The sequence below is a fragment of the Falco punctatus genome (assembly GCF_963210335.1).
Source record: "Falco punctatus genome assembly, chromosome: 4".
NCBI classification, from domain to species: domain Eukaryota; kingdom Metazoa; phylum Chordata; class Aves; order Falconiformes; family Falconidae; genus Falco; species Falco punctatus.
The window spans coordinates 103,552,897-103,579,725 of record NC_137583.1 but is presented as its reverse complement, the minus strand read 5'-3'; the positions used below and the strand labels follow the sequence as shown (position 1 = coordinate 103,579,725).

The window sequence follows — 26,829 nt, the reverse complement described above, 5'->3', positions numbered from 1 at the left end:
ACTGTCTCTCAGCTCTTTCTCTTCCTCCTTTCCTTTTTTTTTTTTTTTTTTGTGCAGGAACTAATATTGCTGCTTTTGGTAGATAGGCATTCCCAATATTTTGATTATTTTATCCCCCTTCAAATCTACTTAAATTATACAAAACAAACAAAATCTAGTCCAAACACTAAGTCTACACGCTCTGACTTCTGTTTCATGACTTGTGTTAAAATAATCAGTTCACCTCATTCTTTGTGAACAGGTTTCCATATCAAAAAGCCCAGTCACACACAGTACTAGCCAAGTACCTCGAAGGTGGCATCCAGCGCTCTCAGCTGTTCGCAAAGCCTTTTTAACATTCTTAAATTATTATGACATTGGAAAGATTGTAATGCTTTAGCCTATAATTTTAAATATTACTCAAGCATACATCACAACTGTATCCTTGTTCTTTTTTCTGACTACAGACAGGCAAGGATCACGGCTTCCATGATTTTGCCTGTGGAGCAGAACTGACGAGTCATGTCCCAAAAGACCACTTACTGAGAGACTGCAACACGTAAGTAACATTTTATCCTCACACCTACATACAAATAACTGGACAAAGAGGTAGAGAAAGAACTGCCAAAGTCCTAGCTCTGATGTGAACTTCTATGTACAAAGACAGGGTATGAAATAATCATAAATGTGGTATAAGCAAACTTTTTTTTTTAAAAAAAAAAGGTATTTAAATCTACAGAACACTACTTTTAGATAAAAAATTCCTAGAAAATGTGAAAAGACTCAAAGACATCACTGACAGAATCTAACCGGGGGGGGGGTGGGGGGGGTGGGGCGTGAAGGTCAACATAGATAGGATAAGAAAATTACAACTCAGTGACTCTCTGAGGGCCACTGGGGCATGGTTTGGAACCTGGCATTTCTAAAGACTGATCTAACTTGCAGGCACTTTACCCGTAACTGTTGTTTAAAAGAGCACAGTAACTTCCCATCAACAGGTTCTCTGCCTAGTTCTCTGCCAGAACAAAACAAATTACTTCAGAGAAGCTGAAAAAGAAGGCACATAACTAGTTCATAACTAGTTACACCTAACTCTTACTCACTTAACTACCCAAACCATCACTCACAGATTGTGCTATGCTTCAGGACTATTTGGAGAACCAATTAAGGCAGCCTTGCAATTACTTTACCTTTTTCCCCTAAGAAGCAGCACAAGCATTAGTCTTCAAGGTATGGGACTTGAATATTTAACACATTACAAGGACTCACTCTTGAAGCCATTTTAGGATTTAGCGATTTCTAGGGATTAAGTGTCAATCGTCATTCTGGTACTAGGAAATCACAAGTAACAATTTCAAAACTAGCAACATGAATTATATTTAACTGCCAAATGCCTGAGTTCTTGACTCTCCCTCTTAATTCAGAAGAGCCACCAGTAACTCCCCGAACAGCTTAGAACCTTTAATTACTTATTACAAGCACACAAACTGAGTATTCTCACAGGTATATGGCCATCACATGTGGTCACCAGAGCAGAAAAGAAGATTGAAGAAGACTGACATCAAAGATGCCTGTAAACTTCTGAGAAATATACTGTCAGTGTCCCAACCAGTGTAGTGGTCTTGGAAGAAATTTAGGATGAAACCACTTCCAGTTTTACTTAGGATATATGTTCTGTCAGGTTTTTCTCCTTTTTGGTGGGTATTTTGTAAATTAAAAGTTCTGATGAAAACAGAAAGCACTATTAGTGTACACACTGTATGCTATGCAGCATATTTGCTTTGTTTGCGTGTCATTCGTTGTAGTTCTCTTTTTCTATTCCCTATGTCAAATAAACTTCACTTTATTTACAGGAACTAGATTTGGCAATTTATAGTAGTGGGAACAAGAGCACCAGAAATCCCTAAAAGAAGAAAACCAACTTCTGACCTTAGAAAGCTGGACAACAGAGAAAGCAACAGAGTGATTCTGAAGAGAGGGAACAGCAACTGTATGTAAGAAGGTGTTGCAAAGAAGCTGGAACAAGCCCATGATGGAATAAGGAATATTTGGATCTGCAAGGCTACAGCTGAACATCTTGTAAACATATTTCCTTAATAAAGCAGTAGTTAGGGTAGGCAAAGTTTAACCAATGATTTTGCAAATGAAGAGAGAGATTCAGAACAGTGGCACAGATTAACAATTCCGTAATTGATTTCTGATGTTAGCATTTCAATCAACAGAAATTCTCATCTTAAGTGGCAGGTGCAGAAGGCATCAACTGCTACTAGATGAATACTGTGCTTGTGCTTCCCACAACTGAGATTTTTACCCAGATTACATTTGCTCCCTTTTGTTCCCAATACACTAACCTCAATTAACAGGCATGTTTGTTATTTATACATCGTGCAACACAAAAATCAATACTCTGTCCTGCCCACAATTACTTTTGTTTGAGAGAATCTGACATGCATATAATACTCTCAGTTACATACACTGTTTACATATTGAGGGTAACCTTTTGGAGAGGAAATGCTTTCTATTCCATGCTCTTAAGAAAACAAATCACAAGTCAGTAGTAATCTAGGAACTTGGCTATATTGGTACTGCAATTTAATACAATACGGTTCCTCACTTTGGCTTCCTCACAAATGAGATGCCAAAGGAAACTGCAGCTCATTCAGCACACTGAATAATGTATTGTCTAAGGCAAAATTTTAGAGCAGTTATCTATGTGTTTATTAAGCTTAAATTGCCAACAATATGGGTCATGCTTTTCCACGACTGAAAATTTCAAACATCAGAAAATACCTTTTCAGTTCAATTACTAAAACCAAATGCCTACTTATCAAAACAAATCCAGTAGCACCAATTTAAAATATTTTTCAGAAGGTAAGTTGTCCGCACTTACCACGTAACTGCACACTGAAGCCACAATTACATCAAAAGCCATTAAAATTTATTTATGTTGTTAACATATATCTTTTTAAAACTTGAAAACACATTTCTTTAAGTATATAAGTAGATGAATAAATTACTACACAACCACAATTACTTCATTTTACACCAACTTAACCCACAGGAACCACCATATGCAAGAATAGGCAAGGCAGGCAACCAACTACTGCAGAGTAGCAGTGGGTGGGTAACTTGCACTTTGTTCCTTACTCCATTGTAACTTGCCTGTCTACTCCAAAAAAGTAACCATGAAGATGGAACTCGCTGGACTGAATGTCATATGCAGGAGTACTTACCATGAGTACAGAATGGTTCCCACTACTGATGCAAGTTTGCTGTTTTCTTGCTTTTGCTTTGCAAGTCCAAAGTCAGCTACAATAAAAAAAAAAAAAAAAAAAAAAAAAGATTCACAGGTCAGTAACCACCCTCTTTGCATGACAATCAGTGCTAGATCACAACAGCTGAAATGTTAGGTGACAGTGGAAGGGAAATTTGGGTTGTTTTTTTTTAAATTGTTTACATTTAACAGTACTGGACCATACAATCTTCCTATTTCCACATTAATCAACAACTTATGCTTAAATCAAGCCTATCAGCTTTAAAAATATTATAAACACACCTCTGATGCTTTCAATCCAATTCATAACCAGTTTCAGGCTTCAATTAATATATTCCACCAAACTGCATGACAACTGTAAGTATCTAATAAACAGTGATCTAATGCCCAAATTAATGGAAAAAATAATGTAATGAAGTTAGTAATTATTTCACTTCCCTTTAAATTATGATAGCTGGAAAGGGCTGACTTTCTCAGAAATTTAATTTCCAAGGAGTACAGGGGGGTCTAATCTCTGAATAGTTCATGTTCAAAGATTGCATTTGGTAAGAAATAACAGTGAATCTTAGCCTTACCTTGGGACAAAAGCTGTAAATTTAGATGACCATGCTGTTATGTTAATACGAGTGCCTTTTGTGTAATTAGCAGGTAGTTTTTTTACAAAATTGTCACACAGTCTTTAGAGACTATATTTTTAATCTAAATTCCATGCAAACAGTTTCAAGTTTATTTTTTTTTCAGTTCAGTACTCTACTGCTGCCTCAACACAACAATGCAGCTAAGATACATTGCACTTTATTAAATCCAAGCACAGAGAGCAAGAGAAAATTACCGTACTTGTTAAAGTCTGTTGATAATTTTTTTATTGTAATACTACTTCAGAAGTGGGAGGATTTTATGGTAAATAATATTCTTTAAAATATTTTAAGGCTTCTGTTCTACTTGGACAGAGCCCATAACATTCTTATTCCAATTGTTTTTACAGTGAGATAGTTCATAAAAATTTTAGTTATCATTTTTCTACTCATCAAAAAAAGCCACAGACCAGAAGAAATACAGGTAAGAAAAATTAGTTTCTGCTGGCTCTTGTTCAGTGTGAGACTTGAATGTCTGAAAAGCAATAGTTCTCTTATTCAGAAGGCCTTTGATAAGAAAGCCAAACCTAGGTACGCAGGCCACAGATCATTTTTCTTTGAACAAAATGTTCAAAGAAGGACTAGCTCTGTAGTGCTTGGAAAATGTAAGTAGAAAGAATGCTAAATTAACAGGATCACTGAGAAGCCTCCCTTTTGCCCTTGAGTTAAGACAGCCCTCAGACAGTTCACTCCAGGGAATATTAATCCCAAAAGAACCAGAGATATTTGCAGTGTCGACAGTTCCCTGAATTAATTGGGGTGAATCATTCTAAATTCCCTCCTTTGGAATCCTTCACATAATATTCAATGAAGAAAGAGTATTAAGACATTACATCAATCAATAAATTCAGTTCCTGGTGGTTGAAAGATTTAGGAAAGGGAAGAGGAGAGCTGGACATCTCAGTCTAAAAGTAGTCTATTTTAATATAACATTAGTGATTATCTGGAAAAAAGGAATCAAGGGGAAAATTCAGCCAGATGGAGTAAATATATTATTTGCCTTTTAGACCCAGGTCCTCAGAAATGGAGGGAAAAAACCTGTCTGATGGTCAATAACTTTTTCCAGATTCGGCTAAACTACCTTGACACCAGTCAGAGCTCCTAAATACAGCTGGTGCTGCCAAAGCCAAGGAATGTAAAGCAAAGGACAATCAGCTTTACATTAAACATAAATGTTTTTTCTTAACTTTTTCAGGCCCATAATACAGAATTGAATGAAAATAAACTGGCAAATATTGAACTGCATCGAATTAGTGAAATTGCTTCTTTTAATTTATTTAGGCATCTGTCTGAAGCTTATAAATCAGTCTACAACTTTTAATACTCCAGGATACTTTATTTGCTATTTGATGCCAAAAATTGCTACAATAACTAACAAACAAATGAAGCAATTTCTGAGAACTGAGAGAGGCCTGCCTCCTATACCGTTAAATGAAAATATGACCAAATATAAAGATGACCCCTATTAACGCTATGCACTGTTTCAGTTGTGAACTGAGACTTGATTAACGGGGACCCATTGTGACAATTCATATTTGGCAATTTCCTGAAACAGCTTCACACCATAGCAGTATGTCTTTTAGAAGCTGGAATGGAATTGTGAGAGAAAGATAACTCAATACTTGATCAGCTTCTTACGAATTTTACCCAAGTGTCAGCTTTTAGCACAGAGACGCACATAAATCTTTGACCTGATCTAGTGACTTTTATGTTATGATCTCATTGGTCACTTTTGAAATCAAAAATCCTGCTTACTAAAGAAAATATCCTTCCTGAACCATCTCAATTTAATTCATCCGGTGGTACACGAAGCATTAAGACATATCTCTTAAGTACAGGAATGGGCCCTTCCTCAGAAGCTAGACCTAACGTATTCACACACATCTGTGAATGCAGATGCATCTGATCACAAATCTCACCAAGTTCAGAATGAAATACGTAACTTAGCTTCCAAATATTTTCCTACAGTTCCATTCTCACTTTCACAAAAAAGCAACCTACCAATTAACAAAAGTGTTGTGTGCACTTGCTGAAAGGAATTTTATCAATGCTGACAGGTATCATGACAAATATCACTAGAATAAAGGTGGCCAGAGAAAAATAGAAAAGAAAAGCCCTTAGAGAATCATACTCAGAAGGCCACTGAAAGCTTTGTAAACCAACAAATTAGATGAACCAAAAGAAAGGCTGGTAAGAGCTAAGGCAAAGAGAGAGCACAAAACAGGAGGAAGGGAAAGGGCAGGCAGGCCAGCCAGCCAACAACATCAGGATGCAGAAGTGTATGCTGCATCAATCCAACCAAAGGGGAAACTATAAACCCATCTTAGTGATTCAGAGCAAGACTCTATGAGAAAGATGAGCTAGTAATCAAGCCAGTCCTGCCCCTCTCTTGCACTCTCTGGAAACCAGCTCATTTGGCACTTACATTTTGATGAGTTTAGCTCACCCTTTTTCTAGGCTAGTTTCATGCTGCTTTAATCTAGTCACAGACCTGATACTGCAGTCCTGAAATCATTGAATTGTCTACCACACCATCTTGCAATGCAGAAATAAAATTGGCATTAGAGAGGCAACTCCTTCATCTCAAAAAAGTAACAAACCCCCTTATTTCAACTGTTAGATTGTCCCAACTTCCTGAAAAGTAAAAACTACTCCTTTTGGACCAAAAATAAAACAAACAACGGTTATTTTGTAGTACAGCTGAAGAAAACCAAAAATGCTAGTGGATGACACATCTCCATGAGGAAGCAGTCTTGGAGCTTTAATGGCACCAGTGGAAAGATCCACCTACCTGCCCAAAGGTTTTCTGTTGCTGAAAAATAATGGTTGTTTTCACCTGAACATGTAATTTTGGAAAAATGATACTTTTTCCAGTTTTAAGCATCACTAATTTTTTCAGGTTCATGTGAATTGCATGCATATCACCACTACAACTTTTTGTACCATCCTAATACATGAGAGTTTGTAAACTGAGGGGAAGGGTAGGTACACCAACCTAGCAAACAAGTTTTCTAAAATAAAATTTCCATGGTAATAGTTTTTGGTGCTTTGTCTACTGTGCAACCTCAACTGATGTAATTTCTTTGCAGCTAATTTGTCTATAAGTTGGAAGCTTGGCAAACTTCATTGAAGATGAAGATTTTTTTAAAGTCTGTTCAAAGACAATAAAAAACTATCAAACTTTCACCATTAGATGGAACTTTATAAACTATGACAAGACACACAATTTCACCAACAATTCATTACCAATAGTCATATCTCTCCATGGTGTTATCATACTTGACCAGACTTTGTACTATGATTGTAAACATTAAGCTTCAGGAATCTAGAAAAAAATATTTTTTTTAATTCATTGAAAAATAGTCAAACAAAAGACAGTCCTCAAATAGGAAGAAAATTAACACAGAATGATACAGTCATAATCATTTAGATTGTAAAACACCCTTCTTCACTTGTTTACATTGCGTTTAGGGTAGCAGAGTAAGTGATAATGAAGTAAGATTGTTTCAGAAAGCATTAACATGATGGGGCAGAGGGCATAAAAAGAAGAAAGAACTATGAAAAAATGAGTAGGCTGACTTGACTAGTATCTTAACCTCCTACAGAATGATCTCTCCACTTTTGTAATAGCCAAATTATAAAAACTTTCTAAATGTTTGAAGTCTCTTTAAATGAGCATTTTAGGTATCTGCAATGTTTTTTTCTCCTTTTATTGACAGAATCTGGTTTTTCATTTGCCATCTTACTTCCCAAAGATTTCATCTAGTAGACTGATCTTCTACAGTAACAAGAAGAAAATTTCCCAAATACTGCATCTTAACAACACTGATCTCATATTTGCATATTTGTTGCCTTGATTTTGATTTGAACCCTACTTGAAAATGCCATTAATTTTTCCTAAAATCAAATATGCACACAAAGACCAAGAGCAAAGCAAAACACACAGATGAATGGAGTATCAAATTCACCACACAAGTGAACTTCAGAGCTGCTCAGGTCAGATTTTCACTGTGTCCCCATTGAACAGCTTCTTCTACCCTGAAAGACTCAGGATGAGACAAATTCAATTTGTTTCTCTTCAGCATGTTTGAAACTGTAATCAAGAAAGTTCATCAGCAACTTACTAAGTTACAGTGATCTGGAAGATAAAAATAGAACTTTAATTTTATTTTCCATAAATTCATATCCTAAAATCAAGATCATTTGAAATGTAATCAATAGTAGTACATACTTACTCCACTCTTTTTCATCAATAGAATAGGAATAGAATTAATTTCTTATAATTCCTGAATGCATCTTCTAGCTATTCTATCATTCTCCTTTCTGTGTGCTAATATCAATGCTTTGTAAACTCAGTCTACCACCTGTCAGTTTTGTAAAGCTTGTAACTTCTCCGCTAAAAACATTAGCGTTGATCCACATATAGAACTAAGATTTGTAAAGAGAGATGCAATTACTAATCCACCAATAGCATCCAGAATGTTTGATTTACAGTGTAAACATAAACGAGTCAAAAATTCTGCTCAGCCAATTATTATGGAAACTTTGAAAATTAAGTACTACAAGCATGTCCTTGAATCTTAGTATGAAGAGTAGCAATTCTGATAATGAAGACTGGTTAAATGAGCCATATAATCCACAAAAAAATTTAGCACTGATTCAAGTGACTCCGAAAAGTAGTGACTAGTTATACCTACTTTACCTCATGTCCCCTGCTTCTCTGGGCATGGCACAGAATCACAAGTATTCTGAATTACAAAATTAACAGGTAGCTTTCTTCCAGCATCCAGACTATTTAAACTTTTCAAGTCTCATTCACCTCACTGTTCTGACACTTCATGGCTGCCTGCTGTGGTTAGAAGTACATCAGACAGCTGAGTTGTCTCAAAACTAGTATTCTGCTGCTATGTAATCCTACGTTTCAGCTCCATACAGATCGTTTCTGCTGCTATTGTATCATGTGTATTAAACATTAAACAGAGTATGCCACCCAAAAGAGAATATGGAATCTTTCACAATTCTTGATAGCAGACCTGAAATCACCTGTCAAAGTGATTCCACACAGACTTCTGACCATGAAGTTATAAAGCTTGCTGCAACTAGATGACACTGAGGAAAAGCAATGATCTACAGAGTCCTACGTTTTGTCCTACGAACAGATGCAGCTATAGAGCTCTCGACAGAAATATGCTGCGCTAGAAACAAAATACAGCTGCAGTAAAATACAGTTGCAATAAAAGCAGATACGCATTTTCAATTCAGAAAACTGTAACTTCTCAATGTCTTATATAAAAAGGCTGTGAAGATTAAACCAAGAGACACAGATAATATTGGTTCAATGAATCTCTAAAATGCTATACAAAACAACTGTCATTCAGGCTGTGCCTAAAATTCTACTTTTTTTTTTTGGTGTGTGTCAGAAATACTAAATCAGACATTCAACCTGACCAGAGAGGTACAGTTTCAGTAACACTTTTCTATCAATTTAGAATGAGATTTTTATGAAATTGCAGCTTAGCATGATTTAATATTTACATTTTTGTAGCATTTGTAGCTCAACCAATTATGATTAAATGCTGTACCAACATTAAGAGATGGTAGTCATGGCCCCTTTCCCATCAAATTTGTGTCATAGATGAAACAGTACAAATAAGTAAGGTGGGCAGTTCTGGAGACTATATAACAACAGCAAGCTTAAAGTCCTCTCAGAAACAGAGATCTTATACTGCCACTAGCCTGGCTAGGATCAGATTGTAAATGTCTATTTCCATTTGCAACAACACATGACTTAAAAGAGCCTGAAAAAGACTGGGATAATTCAGATTTAATTGACATGTGTAAAAGATGTCATGGGAAATACAAAGGAAGTCATACAACCTTCACATTAGAATGAAGCACCTGATGGGCTTAAGACTTTCATATCTTGCATAAGTTTAGAAATAAAACAATACACAAAGATCCGGATAAGGATAGTGTCTAATCACACCTGATATTAAGAAAAAAAAATACAGTGTGACCATACAGTTTCAAAAATCCTTCTATTATTACCTCAGGTATTCTTTTTTCAGTAAAACCTATAAAGATAATATTCAGAGACCACCTCCAGAAAAGGCCCTTCGTAGCTCAACCTTACATTGTGCCAGACTGGTTGCAGAGTCCTCTGCCTGTATGAATTCTAGTTTTCAGCCACCTTTCACCATAGGTCCCTGCCTAGCCAGTTCTGCTGGAATTGTGCTACAAGGGCCACCTGTAGAACATTTCTCTACAAATTCAGGACAAGCAAGCATAATTCTTTAGCAGGTTTACTTTTTCTGTAATGACAGCAAGGAAGGAATGTCTCCCACACTATGCACTCCTTTCATTTTCAATCAACGTAGAAACTGTATGAGAGGTCTTCATGGGATTTGAAATGTGAGTGGCTCAGTTCTCACATACATCTGCCTGTGGGTCCCAGAACTTTCTTAAAGCGGTTCATTGTTGGGGCTGCTGCATAGCCATACACAGTACAGAATGAAAGCCTTAGCCTATAGAAACACTTTTGAGTGCTTCATTGAGCAACCATGTATTGCTCACTTTATTCTTTTTCTTTTTTTAATCAAAATTACCATGATGGCCTGAAACTAAGGCACCTCTCTAAAGACAACATATTTGGTGAACATTAGTTACAGGAGGAGGAGTTACGTTAGAGGAATAAACTGCCTTTGTTATATTGTCATCCAGCAGATTCTCATAACAAGAGATTAACAGAAGTCACTGTTTCCAGAAGGACTGGCTAAGGAAAAGAAAAAAGAACAGTAGTACAAGATATACAAGGTTCTTTTATGGAGCAAAATAATTTGAACCACCAGAGGCCATAACTTAATTACATAGTCACACAACACTGCTTTACAGGTAGTCCACAGCAATATTACTCTAGTTAGATCAAGACACATTTTGGACAGTTTTGAGATTTGAAAGACTCCAGAAAGCTGGACTCTCTCTCTTTAGGATGACTGTGCAGCTTGTAGATCTTAGAGCAGACCTCCTCATTTTATAAAAGCTGACAGATTAAATTCATTGCAGAGGCAGATTTAAGTTTTCTCAATATTTGAGCATACCCTTCCACCTTCACCTGACTTTTTGTATTAACTTTCATCTAGAACCACTTGAAATTCTCAAATGAATAGTATACTTATCCACAAATACTGTGAGATATAACTATCAAGAGCACAAATGCTCCCGTCTTTGGCATACATAGACTGTATGGGTTAGGTGTAATACCACTGCAAGCACCAATACAGTACATATTTACTATCATCAGAAAGAAAGTAAATTATTCTTAATTTCATTAAGGTTGTAAAAGAACAAGGTTCAGTAAAATTCAGAAGTAATAGATAAAAGGTCTTCAGCTCCCTCCAAAAATGCTATGTATACTGGTAATAAAGTATTAAACGAAGTGTTTGCTTAAATATTGCAACAGTTTTGAACGAATCCCTGTAGAAATGGTCAAAATAAGTTTCAGTTCTTCCAATTTACCTCAGCTCTTATAAATCTTTGACAGAAATATAAATGCTTTTCAAGGGCAATTTTGACCTTACATTTAAAAGTACATTTACACCGTATCTAGATTGGACTAGAGATAAGGCAAAGGTATTAAATCAAGGCAAGAGTGCCCCTCAGTGGCAGGATGTTGATACAAAATACAATTTTATGATACTTTAAAATAATATTCTGAATATTTTTTTCATCACTCAGGGACAAATGCTCTATTAAATCACCCTTTTTCAAAAGTGTATCATTACTAAGAGTCAGGGGGGTTAGCACATACAATTTAATAATGAATAAATGTAAGTATGCACATCATCAGGTATAAATATTTACTATAAAACAACAGTTACTGAATATATTTGCCTATTATTTTGTGGTTGGGTGCATCCATACATCTGTACTTCCCTGTTATTTTAAAGAAGAGAGACTGATTTTGCTTGAAGACTTCTTATAACAATTCTGCAGTATTCAAATTGTTTATCTAGTTCTATGTCATGAGCAGTAAGAAAGCTCGCAGTAGTTCTTTGAGAGTTTTAGAATCTACAGTATCTGAATTGCTTGTAAGGCTTGCTGTACATACTGGGTTGTGATAATTCACTCAAAGAGTAAAACTTCTTACTGTTCACACATACATGTCTTTCAAAGCCTGTCTTGAAACCTGCCTAAGCACCTTCCTCCACACTGTGAAGATTATAGAAGCATACATCAAAAATATTCAGTACTACAGGCTTAGACAAATTGCACCTCACAGCAGCTGATCACTGGGAACAACTGATGGATACTAAACAATTGTATGGGAGAACTGGAATAGAACAGATGGCTGCTATACCTTATGTTCATTAGCACTTGTTATCTAATCTGGTTCTCTCTATATTATTGCCAATTTAAAGAAAAACAGGCCTTGAAGCATAACTAATTTAATTTTTCTAGGGCTAAACCATCTCCTCCATGTTATCTGACACACATAGCTTCAAAAAATATAGTCATGGATGATGACACCTGGTGGCAACGATCACAAAACTTGCATTAGCAATTATTTTACACAAAAGCATAATAATGCCATAATTTACTAGCTTATAAGTATGGTGACCAATGTCCAGGAATCTGAAACCTTCTGAGAGTTTCAGTAAAGAATTTCTACTCGCATACATCATGGGAAATTCTCTTCAAGTAAAGTACTTCTACTTACTAATTGTAACTTTGTCTTTATCCCCCAGCATGACATTGTTGGGAGTGAGATCTCTGTGAACAATCCTTTTCTCTTTATGCAAATAACGAAGAGCTAGACAAAGCTTAAAAACAAACAAAAAGAGCTTTACAAAGATTCTTAATTACAATCTAAATAAAAGCACATAAAATTAAATTAATATCTGATATTAGTGCCTGATATAATAAGCATTACTTTGTCATTTATTAGCCTCACAAACATAAATGCTGCTACATGCAGGAAAGTTCTGGAAACAAAAAGAATGGAGGCCCTTACCTGGATAAATATTCGCCATATTCTCTCTTCTGTAAACTGTTGTTGCTTTTCTTTCAAAGAGTGGAAGTGTTCTCCCAGTGGCACTCCCTCTATGAGCTCCATGACTATGTACAATCTATCATCTGCATAAAAGAAAATGAATGAACAGAAGATTACATTTATACAGAAGGCATTTGAAAATAGAGTATTTGAGATTAAAATATATTTTAAAAGCTGTTAATTTTTTTACTTCTTAAAACTGTGTTTGTACAAATACATTTTAATCAGTTCTACTCCTTGTTATTCCATTTTTTCCTCAATTTATATCACAGCAGCTATAAGGAATTCACTGCCTGATAATCATTCAGCAGGCTGGTGTATGTAGCTAACTCTTTATAAAAAAGAAAATTAAGACAATATGGCTGAGCAATCTATATCATGCATTCTACTAGTCACTGTAGTTTTTCTCCATTTAGCATTCCAGTTATAAATTTTGGATCTTTAATTCTATAGGATGAGAATGATGCTGTCTACATGTTTATATTACATCTAGTTTTACTACTAGATGAACGAAGATAAGCATTATTTCTCACCATTTCTTCAATTTTGAAGTCATACAAGCCTGTCTGAACTGTAACAGTCCTTGAAGAAAATCTTAACCATTTATTGCTCAAATTTGACACACTGCTTCCAAGCTGTAAGTGGTTTTATTGTACATTTCTATTTCTGCATTATGTAAAATGTGGTAATTCTCTGTGTTTATACTTACTTTCCAAGAAGGTTCTATGATACCGTACAACATTTGGATGATAAAGCTACAACGAGGAAAGAAATGTAGATGTTTAGAATAGTTAAACTGATGGCACAGCATTTATAATGTTTAGCTGCACACTGAAAGGAAGGATTCCACAAGAATTCCACAAACTTGTGAAGTGCAGTGCAGTACACCTTCACTGCTACAGCAAACACAGAGAAATGTTGCACATTACTAGAGCAACCAGGAGGAAAATACAATGTGATTCCTATCCCCTCTCCTTTTAATAACTGAAAGAGAGTAAACGAAGTTTGAAGGGCTTTCTCAGCCTAAGAACACTACTGATCAGTCAGGTTTTTAATTTTCAGTTACAAAAAAGGTTTTCTTCTCACTGTATTTTAAACCCAAGTATGCATTAAATGACACAAAGACTCATCAGTTTTCTATTAAAATCTTAATTTACAGAATCCCTGAAAAAAAGTTCAAATACTGCCAACACAGAAAGAATCTTTAGTAACAAGCATTTGCACTGCTGCTAACACTACAGTAAGAACAGTTTCAATATTGGCAACATTCAGGTAAAAGGGGTCAATATTGTACAGATCAGAGAAAAATAACAGCAGCTGGAAGCCCTGCTACCTAGAATCATAGAATCATTTAGGCTGGAAAAGACCTTTAAGATCATCGAGCCCAACCATAAACCTGCCACTGCCAAGTCCTACTATAACATGTCCCGAAGTGTCACATCTGCACATCTTTCAAACACCTCCAGTTATGGTGACTCAATCACTCCCCTGGGCAGCCTCTTCCAGGGCTTGACAACCCTGTCAGTGAAGAAATGTTTCCTATTACCAGATCTAAACCTACCCTGGCACAACTTGAAGCTGATTCCTCTCATCCTATCACTCGTTATCTGGGAAAAGAGACTGACACCCACCTCACCTACAACCTCCTTTCAGGTAGTTGTAGAGCACAATAAGGTCTCCCCTCAGCCTCCTTTTCTCCAGGCTAAACAACCCCAGTTCCCTCAGCCACTCCTCACAAGACGTGTTCTCTAGACCCTTCCCCAGCTTCGTTGCTGTTCTTTGGACATGCTCCAGAACCTCAGTGTCTTTCTTGTAGTGAGAGGCCCACAACTGAACGCAGTATCTGAGATGCAGCCTCACCAGTGCTGAGTACAGGGGGACAATTTCTTCCCTTGTCCTGCTGGCCACACTATTTCTGATACCAGCCAGGGTGCTGTTGGCCTTCTTGGCCACTTGGGCACACTGCTGGCTCGTGTTCAGAGGGCTGCTGACCAGCACCCCCAGGCCCTTTTCTGCAAGGTAGATTTCCACATGAGAACTCACAGTTAATAATGCTAACAGCAGAACGCGCACACATGAAACTGGAGTCCATGAGACACACCTGCTCTTTGATGATGGTTAATTCAGAGACAATATTCTTTACACTGCTGTCTCTGTCTTTTTTGTCCTTTCCAAATGCTGGATTGTGTAAATTGACTTCTTTCATTGCCAGGAGATTTTGTCCATTATGCTTTCTAACCTATGAAAAAGACAAAACACTTTATATAGGATGGGGATAGAAAGGATATTATTATGGCTACCAGATTAGTAATCAGAGTCCAAACCTGTCTTGCAGAAGTTACAATAATAGCTTTTTCTGTGTATGATGTGATAAAAAACTGGAGCCCCACAATACAGCTTAGCAGTACACTGCTGAACTTGCCAGTCTTTGAAGTAACATTATCTGTGCCCAGTGTTGATTTTCAGATAAAGCATACTTGATTTCTGGTTTTACACAGATTCATTAACATTTGCAATAGACAGAAATGATGTTTGTGGAAAAGAATTCAAATAAAGTAAAAGTAGGAAACCTGAGGGATACACTGTTCTATCTGATAAATACAAGAGGGGACAAACAAAGTCACAGCAAATACTAACAACAAGCCCAGATCCATAAAGGCCTTTTCACACCTGCATTCCCCTACTGAAAGTCAAAGAACAGTAGTGCCTACAAGAGGTATTAGACATCCTTCATGAATCTTCCCCTCAAACCTGTAAAATACCAAAAGTGAAGTTTACCTTATATACGCTTCCAAAAGCTCCACTGCCAAGGTGCTCTAAAATTGCGTAATTGCCTATATGTTTTGTAGGTGCCTTATTCTGATTCATGCTTTCAATACTTTCAGCAATTTGTTTCAATTCATCCTCCTGGTTATAAATTAAATGCCAAATAAATAAACATATTTCATGCCTTTCTTATGCTAAGAATTTGAAAACAATACAGCTTCTCAAAGCTATGAAGATTTTCACTTACCTTTAATAAATTTAGCTTTGACACCAGCTTTTCATAAGCACTGATATCACGCACATAATGTCCAATATCAATGAAGATTTCAAATAAATCAGTAGGGAAAAGTCTACAAAGGTTTAAGTTTTGGTATATTTTAGAAACAGTGCACACAATAGCTACTAATCCACAGCAGAGACTTTTCAATATTTATTACTACAACTTACTTTAGAACCTTCCAAATAATACATTGATTCTTTACAATCTATTCAGATATTAACCTTCTAACATTACATACATAAGAGTTAAAAAACATTTGAAAAGTCAGACTTCAGCTTCCATTAGTTGGGTATTAATGCCATATAAATGCCAGTTCTCCAAACATGTATAAGCCTCTTTAAAGTCAACACCTCCCGAGTTTCCAGATTTTCCTATATTTTTCTTATAATACTTTATATTGTGCCTGTTATCACTTTATCTGAGGTCCTTCTCATAACGCATTAAGTGATAGGGTTAGTATTTGTCTGCATTTAAAGAATCATGACACAGGTCTTAGAATTTTTGACCACAAAGTCTAGTCTAAAAGATAAAAAGGACTGAGAAAAGCAAAAGCTAACAGACAGTAGGCAATATTTGATTAGTGACATGCCTAATTGAAGCTTTGTTTCTTTTTAAAGTTCTGGCAGAAGTAGAAATACAGAAAATTAAGGCATCTAGAAAAATACGAAAGGCAGCACATTAGTTCAGATTTAGCACTTACTTTAAAAACTTGACACCAACCATGAACATTCATTACAGACTAGGGCCCTTTTAGTACAAAATCCACTTTTTTAAAGTAAAATAGCACTAAAGTTATATTTAGAATTCTAGTAATTTGATACAGAATAAAATCATACAGAAACAGTACTGACAGGCAGACCTCCTAGGCAGCATGATTACTATCCTAATCCCACAAATCAAACTGCTAGGTTTCACACAACCTTTATAGCTAACCTGGTGAAACTGTCACCTTACTAGAAAAAAATCGATAATTGATGAAAGACATTATCTCCTTATTGATTCAAACCTTTCAGCAACACTCCTAAGTAAACCAGCTTGATGCAAAGTCATTCCCATGTGAAGGAGTGGAGGGCTCAGAGAAAAAATTTACTGCTCCCAGTTACTTGCTACTATCCAGGGCTGTAACTTGCATCTGCTAATCCTCAGGATAAAAGTATGGTTTATCTCCAACAGTATTAAATTTGTCCCTAACAATTTAAAACATTGATTCATGGGGGAGGAAGAAGCCCCTACAGAGCTAGTTTCTCTGGTATGCATACAACAGAAGTCCCCACACTGAATGTCTAAATCTTGTAGGCTGCCACTGATGCAATGCAGGAATGGCTATCTGTAGCTGTGGGAGAGGACAGAAATTGCTCATTACTATTTCTTCTTGTTGAAAATAAATGACATTTAAACACATGACTTTCTGATTGGAGTGACAGCTTCTGCAAGCTGTCCCAAAGGCGTTTCACAAAACATTTTGTTAACATACCTTTTAAAGATATGGCGATTTCTTTCCATACTGAAGAGAAATCTCAGGGCTCTGAAAGCATAGCACTACAGCAGGAAAAAAAACTTAATGAGACATTTATTTACACACAAATGGAAAAGCCACTGATAAACATCAAGTATTCCTCTTGACTTTACACACTGGTCAACTTTGTACTTAAATGACTAGCCAGATTATGTTATTAACCTGATAATGAAGACAGTAAAAACATGTTAAGTTCCTTTTGTATTTTAAAAGTTGACAGGGCCATCTGAGGGGGAAAAAAAAAGTAAGAAAAAAAAGGTGCGTGACTATAGCTATAGCACACTGAGGAACATCTGAGTTTTAATCACCTCTGGGTTTTTTTTGGTGGTTTTTTTTTTTTTTTGCAGATAGCTTAAGACTTGAGACCTGTTCTCTTCTCCAATGGTGAAAAAGGTAAATGTAATCAGTGGTTTTGTAATGATGCCATAAAAACAGCTTTTTGCAACTTCTTGTAAAAAATGTCATGTGAAACACCGTAAGTTCTAACAGAAGACAAAAAAAAAAAAATGAAAAAGAGAGAATGGTCAACATTATTTTTTTTAATGCTAGGTTCATTGTATTTACAGAGATCTTTATGTACCTCAGTTTCTATCTTTATGTACCTCAATTTCTATCTGATCTCTACTGAAGAAAGCTTATTTTTACAACAGCTACTCTCAGGTAGCAGGCATGTATGCTTTTATGCAACTCATATTTAATTCTGTTTATCAAGAGCCAACAATATGGCACATATACGGCTGACAAAAGATGACTGTATAAAGTAAGCCAAGGGGAAATAAGGCACTGATATCTGAAACAATGCAAATAGTAAATGCTTTTTACATAATTAGTAATTATTTTATTGCATCAGTGACTAAACCACTACTACAGTCCAGTACGGTACTTCCTACTTAGACAACAACAACGGTGTTTTAGTGATAACTGCATGTTATCCCCATGTTAAAAAAAAAAAATATATTTCAATATAAAGAAAATTCATTCAATGAAGGAAATAAAGGCCAAATGCTACTTTTGAGAGAAGCAGGATACTTGACATTTTAGTGAAAAGGAACATATGTTAATGCTAAGAAGTGGTCTCTTTTACAATGTTTCTTTTTAGTCCAAAGTAAGCTCTCCATCACAGAAGGATGGTGTGTTACCATGTCTAATATTCCACTGAGAATCAGTTACAACTTAGCTGTATAAAATAACCCAGATGAGCTGAGCCATAGCTGCTACCTTGAAAGTTTTTCATTTTACAGACTATACATATATTTTGCTGTAGAAAGTCCATCAATGAAGATGACAATAAATTAGTAATGAGATAATAGATATTTTAAATTGAAATAATACTTGTCTTTCTGACATTAGCGTTGTGAGATTAATATTTAACATTTGTGATATGCTTCAGTTAAGGCATGATGATTTTTATGTATGGTACGTATGCAGAATAAATGATTGATATCACTGCCACCCTTGAAGTAATGGTGTAAGATCACTAAGGTAGTATGGTAGAATGAAGGTGAAAATTTATTTATTGAAAACACAGTCAATGAAGCAGTAAAGAAACCAGATCAGCATTGCAGGAATTCTAAGAAAAATGCCTATGAAATTCAAAAAGGGTATTCCAGTGGCTGCAACTGTATTGCATAGCAGTAACAATGATAAAAGCAATACAGATAGCAGTGTGAGAATCTGAACAAGGGTTCATAAAAAATATGCTTCTTATTGTTTGCCTCAAACAGATTTAGTTTTCATATGTGATCATTAAGTCCATTATTAATTCATATGGCTTCGTGTTTAACCCAACTACAGTTGCCTAGTATCTCCTGTGAGTTATTTCCAATGCATTCTGCTGGAATCTAAAATCTTGGTGGGCATAAATTAAGCTTCTTGCAGTTGTATGAGGCAACTGTACTGAGCATATGCTCCAGGTTTATCAGGCTCCATGTTAGTTTCATATACTTCCAGGAAGATTTTTATTTCTCTCATCCTTAAGCTGATTTTAACTGAAGCACACTATAAAACCTTGCTGCCGAAAAAAGGTACCTAATGCACTGAATCTGCACTCCAACCTTAATCTAGAAGAACTGCAATGAGAAAGATGATATTACAATAAATTATTTCCTGTTTTATGGAAATGCCTTCTCTCACTATCCAGGCATGTCTACCTGATTTGATAATCGAGTAGCTATGTAGCCATTTTAGTGCAGGGTTATACCAGAACAAAGACCAGGTGAGGGGCAGGATCCTGACTGCATTCACCTGTGCTAAGGACCTCCTCACACTTGCCCACATAAGTAACCTGCGCAGCAGCAGCAGGTTCATCCCTGAACCCCAAAGCACTACTCTCCTACAGCTTAGAGACGCCAACACTATTTCATAGATTCTGGAGAACAGCTACCAGATAATTGCTCTGATAACTTTTAGCCTAAGTTGACTGAAACCAGTATATTTATGGGGGTATTAACACGCAAAACCAAGAGCCATTCTATGCTTATTAGCTCTACATTTATCCTACATTTAGATTTGCTCTACTTCATGTGATTTTTTCCTGTATTTTAACAGCCACAGTAAGATGCTCCAGAAAAAAGCAGATATTAGTACAGTCTCAAATCTATAGTGAATTTCAATGAAGACTGAGGCACTAAAAAGAAGATGTGATGCTGGGCAGCCTGAAAAAGTGGAGGAAAGATTATCACAAGAAAAATATTCACTTTCCTTTACACTGTATGAGGTGCCAGAAACAAAGTAGATCAGAACAGAATACCAGAAATAGAGTCATTATTTAACTTTTAGTTCCTGAGCCGTTTGTTACTCCTCATTTTGTTCTGGTGGGGTTTTTTCCCCCTTATAAGTAATATTTTTTCACTGCATTTTCAAATAAACTTCAAAATCATAAAAAATTCTTAAGACTGTTTGGGGCTTTCTATGCACAACGATAAAAAAGGGACTTACCTGTAATAAATTAGCTTTTTCATCATTCCTTTCATTGTTTGGTAAAATCAGCTTGGCTATTGTATATATGCCATTTGCCTGGAAACAGAGAAAGATTAGCACTCCTTTGCACAGAAAACACAAATAAAATCCATTGTTCAGATAAATCAGAAGCTAATACCAACTGACAAGTTCTTAACATCCTACTGCACACCTAAATTATAAACTCAAATGACTTAAATGTACATATGAATTAAATCATTGTTATATTTAAACTGATACCACAAAGAGCTTGCAAACAGATACTAAAGCAATGCTTCAATCTCTAAAGGTGAAATGGCAGCAACAGATCCCCTGTCACCATGTGGCTATTATAAATTGTCAGGAATCAAAAATCCAATCACAATAAATATAAACTAGAGCAACACCAGAAGTGATAGCCTGAGAAGTATATCTGTGCCATCAGCAGTATTTTGTGAAAATCATACTGTGTTTCAGTTTCCATTTTTATGTAATCTAATGTATCCATCATATTGGTTTGATAGATGGACTCTGGTAGATTTAGTTCCACTACTGCTCCCAGTTACTTGACATGCTTCCTGTTGGAGACTACTCTCCAGCAGAGTTGCAGGGAGTATGTGCCAGTTCTGCAGAGGCTCTGCTGCAGTTCCTGACATGTTTTCTTAAACTGTTCATGAAGGTAGGGTTGAGATAAAGTCTTAGTCATAAACACATTCTGGCCTGCTAGCAGACTGGCTGCAGACTGCTACTGTTGAGACAAGGACACAGGATGGACAGGTAGAGGGCAGCTACAGCAGAATCAAATGGTTCTCAGCTGCCTGAACCAAGACTTTTACCACTGAATGAGATAAACCTTTAGAGGTCACTTAGATTGACTTTCTCAGCACATAACTGAAAGAGCTGCAAATCTTCTGTCTGTTTTAAACCTGAGTTCCTTCATCTTGTTCACCAAGCAAATCTCAAAACTGTATCAGCACAGAGGAAGTAGGATTTAAAATGAAAGAGGCTGTTGTAGGGCGAAACTCCAGCTGAAATGAACATGCTTAAAGCTGTGTCCTGATCTGAAAGGGGAACATTAGCTGGTGTTTTAACAAAGGGAGAGGTCATGGTCCTTTAACAGGATGAGTGGGGGCAGAAGTCTGAAACACCTTTTCCCAGCCTATACATCATCCCATCAATTTTTAAGCAACTTACTGATAACCACAGTTATCATGCACTGCTAAAGTACTGCAGTACATTAGAACCATCCTATCATTTCCCAGGTCCTCCAAAAGTTACACTGTTTTCAAAATATATCTAATTCAAATACGCGGTATTTTATTTTGATGAAACCAGAGTCAGCCTAAAATGTCTGCAGTTACATTGTTTGGATAAAAAGTTGTCTAAATCAGCATTGCTTATTGACCATTTTAGTGCTTAAGATGCATAAAAAGTAACTTCTTCTAGACTTACTTCCATTCCTTTCCTCTTAACCAATAGTTTTGAAACACACAATTCTTTCCCAGTAAAATTTAACACACTCTGTTCTCTCAGTCCCTCTAGAAATACCTCTGCTTGGGCTTTAAGCTAACTTGAAGGCTTTGATGACATTCAAAGTATAAGAGCTGGCTACAGCTTTTAGCTGGTATTAATATCCTAAACATTTGTGTAGCTGACTGTGTCTGGAATTTTAAGAATGGTTTTCAGAAACATTGATTCTAGCTGATTTAAATATTACATTTAAAAATGCATTTTAGAAATACAATCCTGGGGATGGAATGCCAGGAAGTTATCTTAGAAATAACGAACTCTGAGGAAAAGAGAAAATTGTTTGTGAAAACAACAGCACGCCAGTATTAAGGTGTACAGAGTTTGTTTTAATAAACTTCATGAAATTCAGGTTCTGTATTTCTAAGTTAATTTCATGATTACTCTTATTTACGATCCTATTTTGAATATGGCAAGAGATGCCAACCAAAATGAACCTTGTCTGAATAAAGCAGTTTACATTCCGACAACTAGATACGTATGCTGATATTTTTGTGTCAATGTCTCTGTGTGTAAATGTATAAAGAAACAAACATGCTGAAATTATAGAAACACATATTTTCCAATCTCTTTCAAATGCATTTTGTTTTTTTAATTAAATGATGGTGACAAATAGGAACAATAAAGTAAAATTATAACGCCTTATGTAACTAAATAAAGTCTTCCTACCTGTACAACTTGGTAAGCATTAGTCTCATTGAGCACCAGTTCAGTAATTGCAGCACAACAAGCTAGAAACAAAATTCAGATGCAAACATTTAGGCTCAGATCCATAAATATATTCAGATAGCGTGGTGGGTTAACCTTAGCTAAGGACCATCCAGCTGCTCATTCACTTCCCCTCCCTAACAGGACAGAGGGAGAAAACAGGATGGAAAAACTCATAGGTCAGGACAGGGAGATTGCTCACCAACAGACTTGACTTTGGAAAAATTAATCTAATTTATTGCCAATTTAAATAAATTTGGTAACAAAAATCCAAAGGCAAACAATCAAAACACACCTTCTCCCCACCTCAACCATTTTTTCACCCCAGACTCATCTTCACTCATTCCCTCCCAACTCCTCTGCCTGGATCTGGTAGATGAGGGTTACAGTCAGTACATAACAGTTCCGCTCCGCAGCTCCTTTCTCCTCACACTTTTCCCCTGCTCCGGTGTGGGTCCTCTACACACGCTGCAGCATGAATACCTGCTCCACTGAGGTCTCTCTCACGGGCTGCAAGGGAATCTCTGCTCTGGTGCCTAAAGCACATTCTCCCTCTCCTTCTTCTCTGACCTTGCTGTTTGCACTGCTGTTTCTTACCCTGTGTTGTGGGGCTTTTTTCCCCTCTCCTCTGTTGAACTCAGCAGTTTTGCCTTTTCTTAACTGTGTTTTCACAGATGCACCACTGACTTTGCTGATGGGCATAGCTTTGGCCAGCACTGGATGATCTCTGTTGTGGAGCCAGCTGGAACCAGCTGTGTGCAGCACTGAGCAATCCCTTACACAGAGGCCACCCCTGCAGGCCCCCTGCTAAAAAACCACTGCCACCTACACCCGATACAGAAGGCTAGAAATACAAACGAGTATTCAGTCAGAACTAAAAAAGACCTCTGTAAGTTCAGTGCTTACTCTTTTGTAGGAGTCCTTAGGGAGGGCAGAAGTAACACAGAAATAAGCTCCATGCTGGCAATGCTTTTGGTACTGCAATTGATTTCACATTACCAGCTCTTCAGAGGTAACATTCATGATGAAGTATTCAAAAACACATATGTATTATGATACAGCTTTCAGGAAGATACTGTAAAGGCTCATGTAATCCTAGTAAGGATATTTTGCATTGTCCTTCTATAGTCACTGGAAAAAAAGACATGATCCTCCAGAAGGAGGATCAGAATGGATAGTCGATGTGTTACTGAGAAATCTCTAAAAGGGATTCTCTCCATAACTACTGAGGAATCCTTACCTGACTGGTAGTCTTTAAAATAGCACTTTGAAAGAGTTCCATCATAATCAATTCATGATTGATCTACCATAGTAAATTTGAATAGAGGGGAAAATATGATCAAAGAAAAATAATCTCAGGCTAAAAGCAAAATTTTAAAAAAATACATGTATGTTTGAGAAATTTTTACACGTGGAAGAAATATGTATGATTCCCATGTACTTAATACTTTATCCTTTGCTTCTTTCTGAAAAAAAGTGTGCTTTTTGAAAATATGTGCTGGTATTGCACATTTAGAAATAAACACAGTTGATTCAGTATTCCTACTCCCTAAAGCAGGTATAAAAATTCACAGTTTCAGTCTGGAAATATTTTGAATCCTTTTAACGCAAGTGTAAGGAAACACATAACAGAGGATTAGGTCTTATTAACCTACCTGCTTGAAGTGAAAAAGTGTTTTCTTGCATCTCATCAGGACTCAAACCATCTGACAAATGAAGACAATGGATTCTCCCTGCTGCATTTGCACTAGATAAACTTCCAACTGAAGACCGATCAGAAACAAGAATTCTTTCCCTGGGGGCAGGGGGGAGTTGGAATTGCAGTGTAAAAAAATAGCTTAACATATCTTTGTTAACCATTTCTGAAATTTTGAAAAAGCAAACAAGCCTTTAAACAGAAAATTCCTTTCCCATGTTCATCAATTATATTCACAATTCTAGCTCACTGAATATGTGTCTGATTAACAGGGAAACTAAGTAGACAGTAATGACATATTTATTCATTATTTAGTTTATACACTGAAAAAATGAAATATGCATTGCTGGAAAAAAAAATACTTATTCATTATGTTCTAAATAGCCTTTCAATTTCTGCAGACATCACATACAGCTGAACAAAACCAAAGATGCTATTTAATAAAACAGGGCTTGGTCAAATACATTTTAAAATATGAAACAGTCTCATATAATTGCCACAATCTTGAGGACCAAAAACCTACCCTTGTAATATATGAAGGAGCTGCTTGATTCCACCCCAAATCCGGATTTCCACACTAGTGTCAGGATCTTCACAAACCTGTACCAGAATCCAAACTATACTCCATAGAAGTTTGATATGATCAGAATGGAGCAAACTGAGCAAGACTGGAACTCCTTCATACATTTTTACTTGCTCTTTAACTTGTGACTCCGCACAGAGGAGTCGTAGCAACTCTGCTGTGACCCTAAAAAAAAAATTCAGCAAGAAATTTTAATAATAACTCCATCATTACTTTCTATTGTCAGTTAGCAAAGGGGAAAAAACACAGCAAACATTTAAGAACAAGCAGAGATGTCCTATAAAAAAAAGAAGTTAAAGGAAATTGCTTAAAGTCACTGTAAACTGGTTAAAGTCATCATTTAAAAAAAGAAAAAAAAAATGGAAAAGAAGGAGGAGATGCACATTCTTACAAGGGATGAAATTATAACTACATTGAGTTTCACTGCCAGTATAGGCAGCCAAGCATTCGCAGCCAGGATGGAGGTGGCCATAGGGACTGCAGTCATCTGTGGTACCACTTTCTTTTTAATGGCATTAGTACTACAAGTAGCACTGACTGCACGAACTGGTAAATCCCATCTGTGGAATTAGAGTAATTCCACAAATAATAGTGATTCTTCTCTAGTATTGTTTGAATATTATGTTTAAAATGAGTTTGGATATATCATTTAAAAGGTTTATACAAGATAATAATTGAATGAAGACAATAAAGATAATAAAAGAATGAAGACAATAACTTCACCCCAATTAAGGTGGACTTTCCATAGAAAATACAACTAGGGATTTCCATCTCTACTTGAAGAAAAAAAGCTGCACATGTTTCATGAAACATATGAATTCAGACTCCTATCTGAATTTAATACTATTCTTAACTAGCACTGATCTTCATCAGCTTCCTGTCTACATTCAAATTCCAGTTTTTATAACAAACTTTGGTTTACAGATAATCAAAATAATTTTAAATCCAGAAACTAAACACAAATTTTTGGTATATTCAATTTCTTTATCTTTAGTTATACATAAAGTAATTTACATGTGTGAAATAATTAAACATGACATTTTAAAAAAAAATCTCTTCAGTATTTAAAATGCAATAGGAAAAATGACATAATATCAAATTTAAGAATCTTTTGGTTTCTTACTGAAATGCAGATATACTATGCTTATGTAGGAGTTTTAGCTGAGATGAAAGGACATTTAAAGAACTGAAGGAACCTTTACGATTTTCTTATTGAAGGGATGTGGGGTCTGACCCAGCCTCTGGCATAAACTACAACAGTTGTATATCTTGCAGTTTTTTACTCGTTTATTTTGGGCATCCCAGGAACTGCCAGAGTTCAGTGTGTTCTCCATCTAACCACTCAAGTCTGCCAGGAACAAAGAGGAGATGCACCAAGAAAAGCAACTGCTATCACTTTCATACAATCCAATTGCAATGTTACCGTAACAGATACCACTGTTACGTAACATTGCAATTTATTTGCATTGCACTGTAGGCCATCAGTGAAGATAGAAGAATAGCTTAAAACAAAACTAGTAGAAAAGATTTTGCTCTGTCAGTATCTGACTGAAAATACATAGGCGTCAGAACTTTACTTCAAGTATATAAAGTGGTACATTATCTATTTCCTCTAAATAAAACACATCCCTAAATGAAAAAGTCAAAATATATTTTAACACAATTGATCTACAAGCAAAGTCTCACCTTTTAGAAAGCAAATCGTATTCATGTAATATCACCAGCAAGTTCTCAACAATGGTGAGTTCACTTATCTTCTCCCTACATTCTGGACTACAAATTGATTATTCCTGGCATTTATATCAAATTAAATTATATGAAAAAACCACATTGCTCTTTAGCCTCCCTCCTTACACATTTGACCAATTATTTTCTTCTC

General features: G+C 36.1%; 1 protein-coding gene across 6 annotated transcripts in view; it reads right to left on the bottom strand.

Annotated features, from left to right (window-relative positions):
• Positions 1-26,829, bottom strand: part of NEK10 (NIMA related kinase 10) — a 115,244-nt gene that overhangs the window by 70,949 nt on the left and 17,466 nt on the right. For all 6 annotated transcript variants that reach the window (XM_080385815.1, XM_080385810.1, XM_080385811.1 and 3 more), the window contains exons 10-22: positions 26,637-26,723; positions 24,891-25,115; positions 24,327-24,466; positions 22,633-22,694; positions 20,437-20,514; positions 17,458-17,522; positions 15,951-16,053; positions 15,716-15,844; positions 15,039-15,176; positions 13,647-13,692; positions 12,899-13,020; positions 12,605-12,707; positions 3,213-3,288 (exon numbers count right to left, since the gene is read on the bottom strand). In XM_080385815.1, coding sequence (XP_080241941.1) covers positions 3,213-3,288; positions 12,605-12,707; positions 12,899-13,020; positions 13,647-13,692; positions 15,039-15,176; positions 15,716-15,844; positions 15,951-16,053; positions 17,458-17,522; positions 20,437-20,514; positions 22,633-22,694; positions 24,327-24,466; positions 24,891-25,115; positions 26,637-26,723 — 1,374 coding nt within the window. The remainder of the gene's footprint in view (positions 1-3,212; positions 3,289-12,604; positions 12,708-12,898; positions 13,021-13,646; positions 13,693-15,038; positions 15,177-15,715; positions 15,845-15,950; positions 16,054-17,457; positions 17,523-20,436; positions 20,515-22,632; positions 22,695-24,326; positions 24,467-24,890; positions 25,116-26,636; positions 26,724-26,829) is intronic.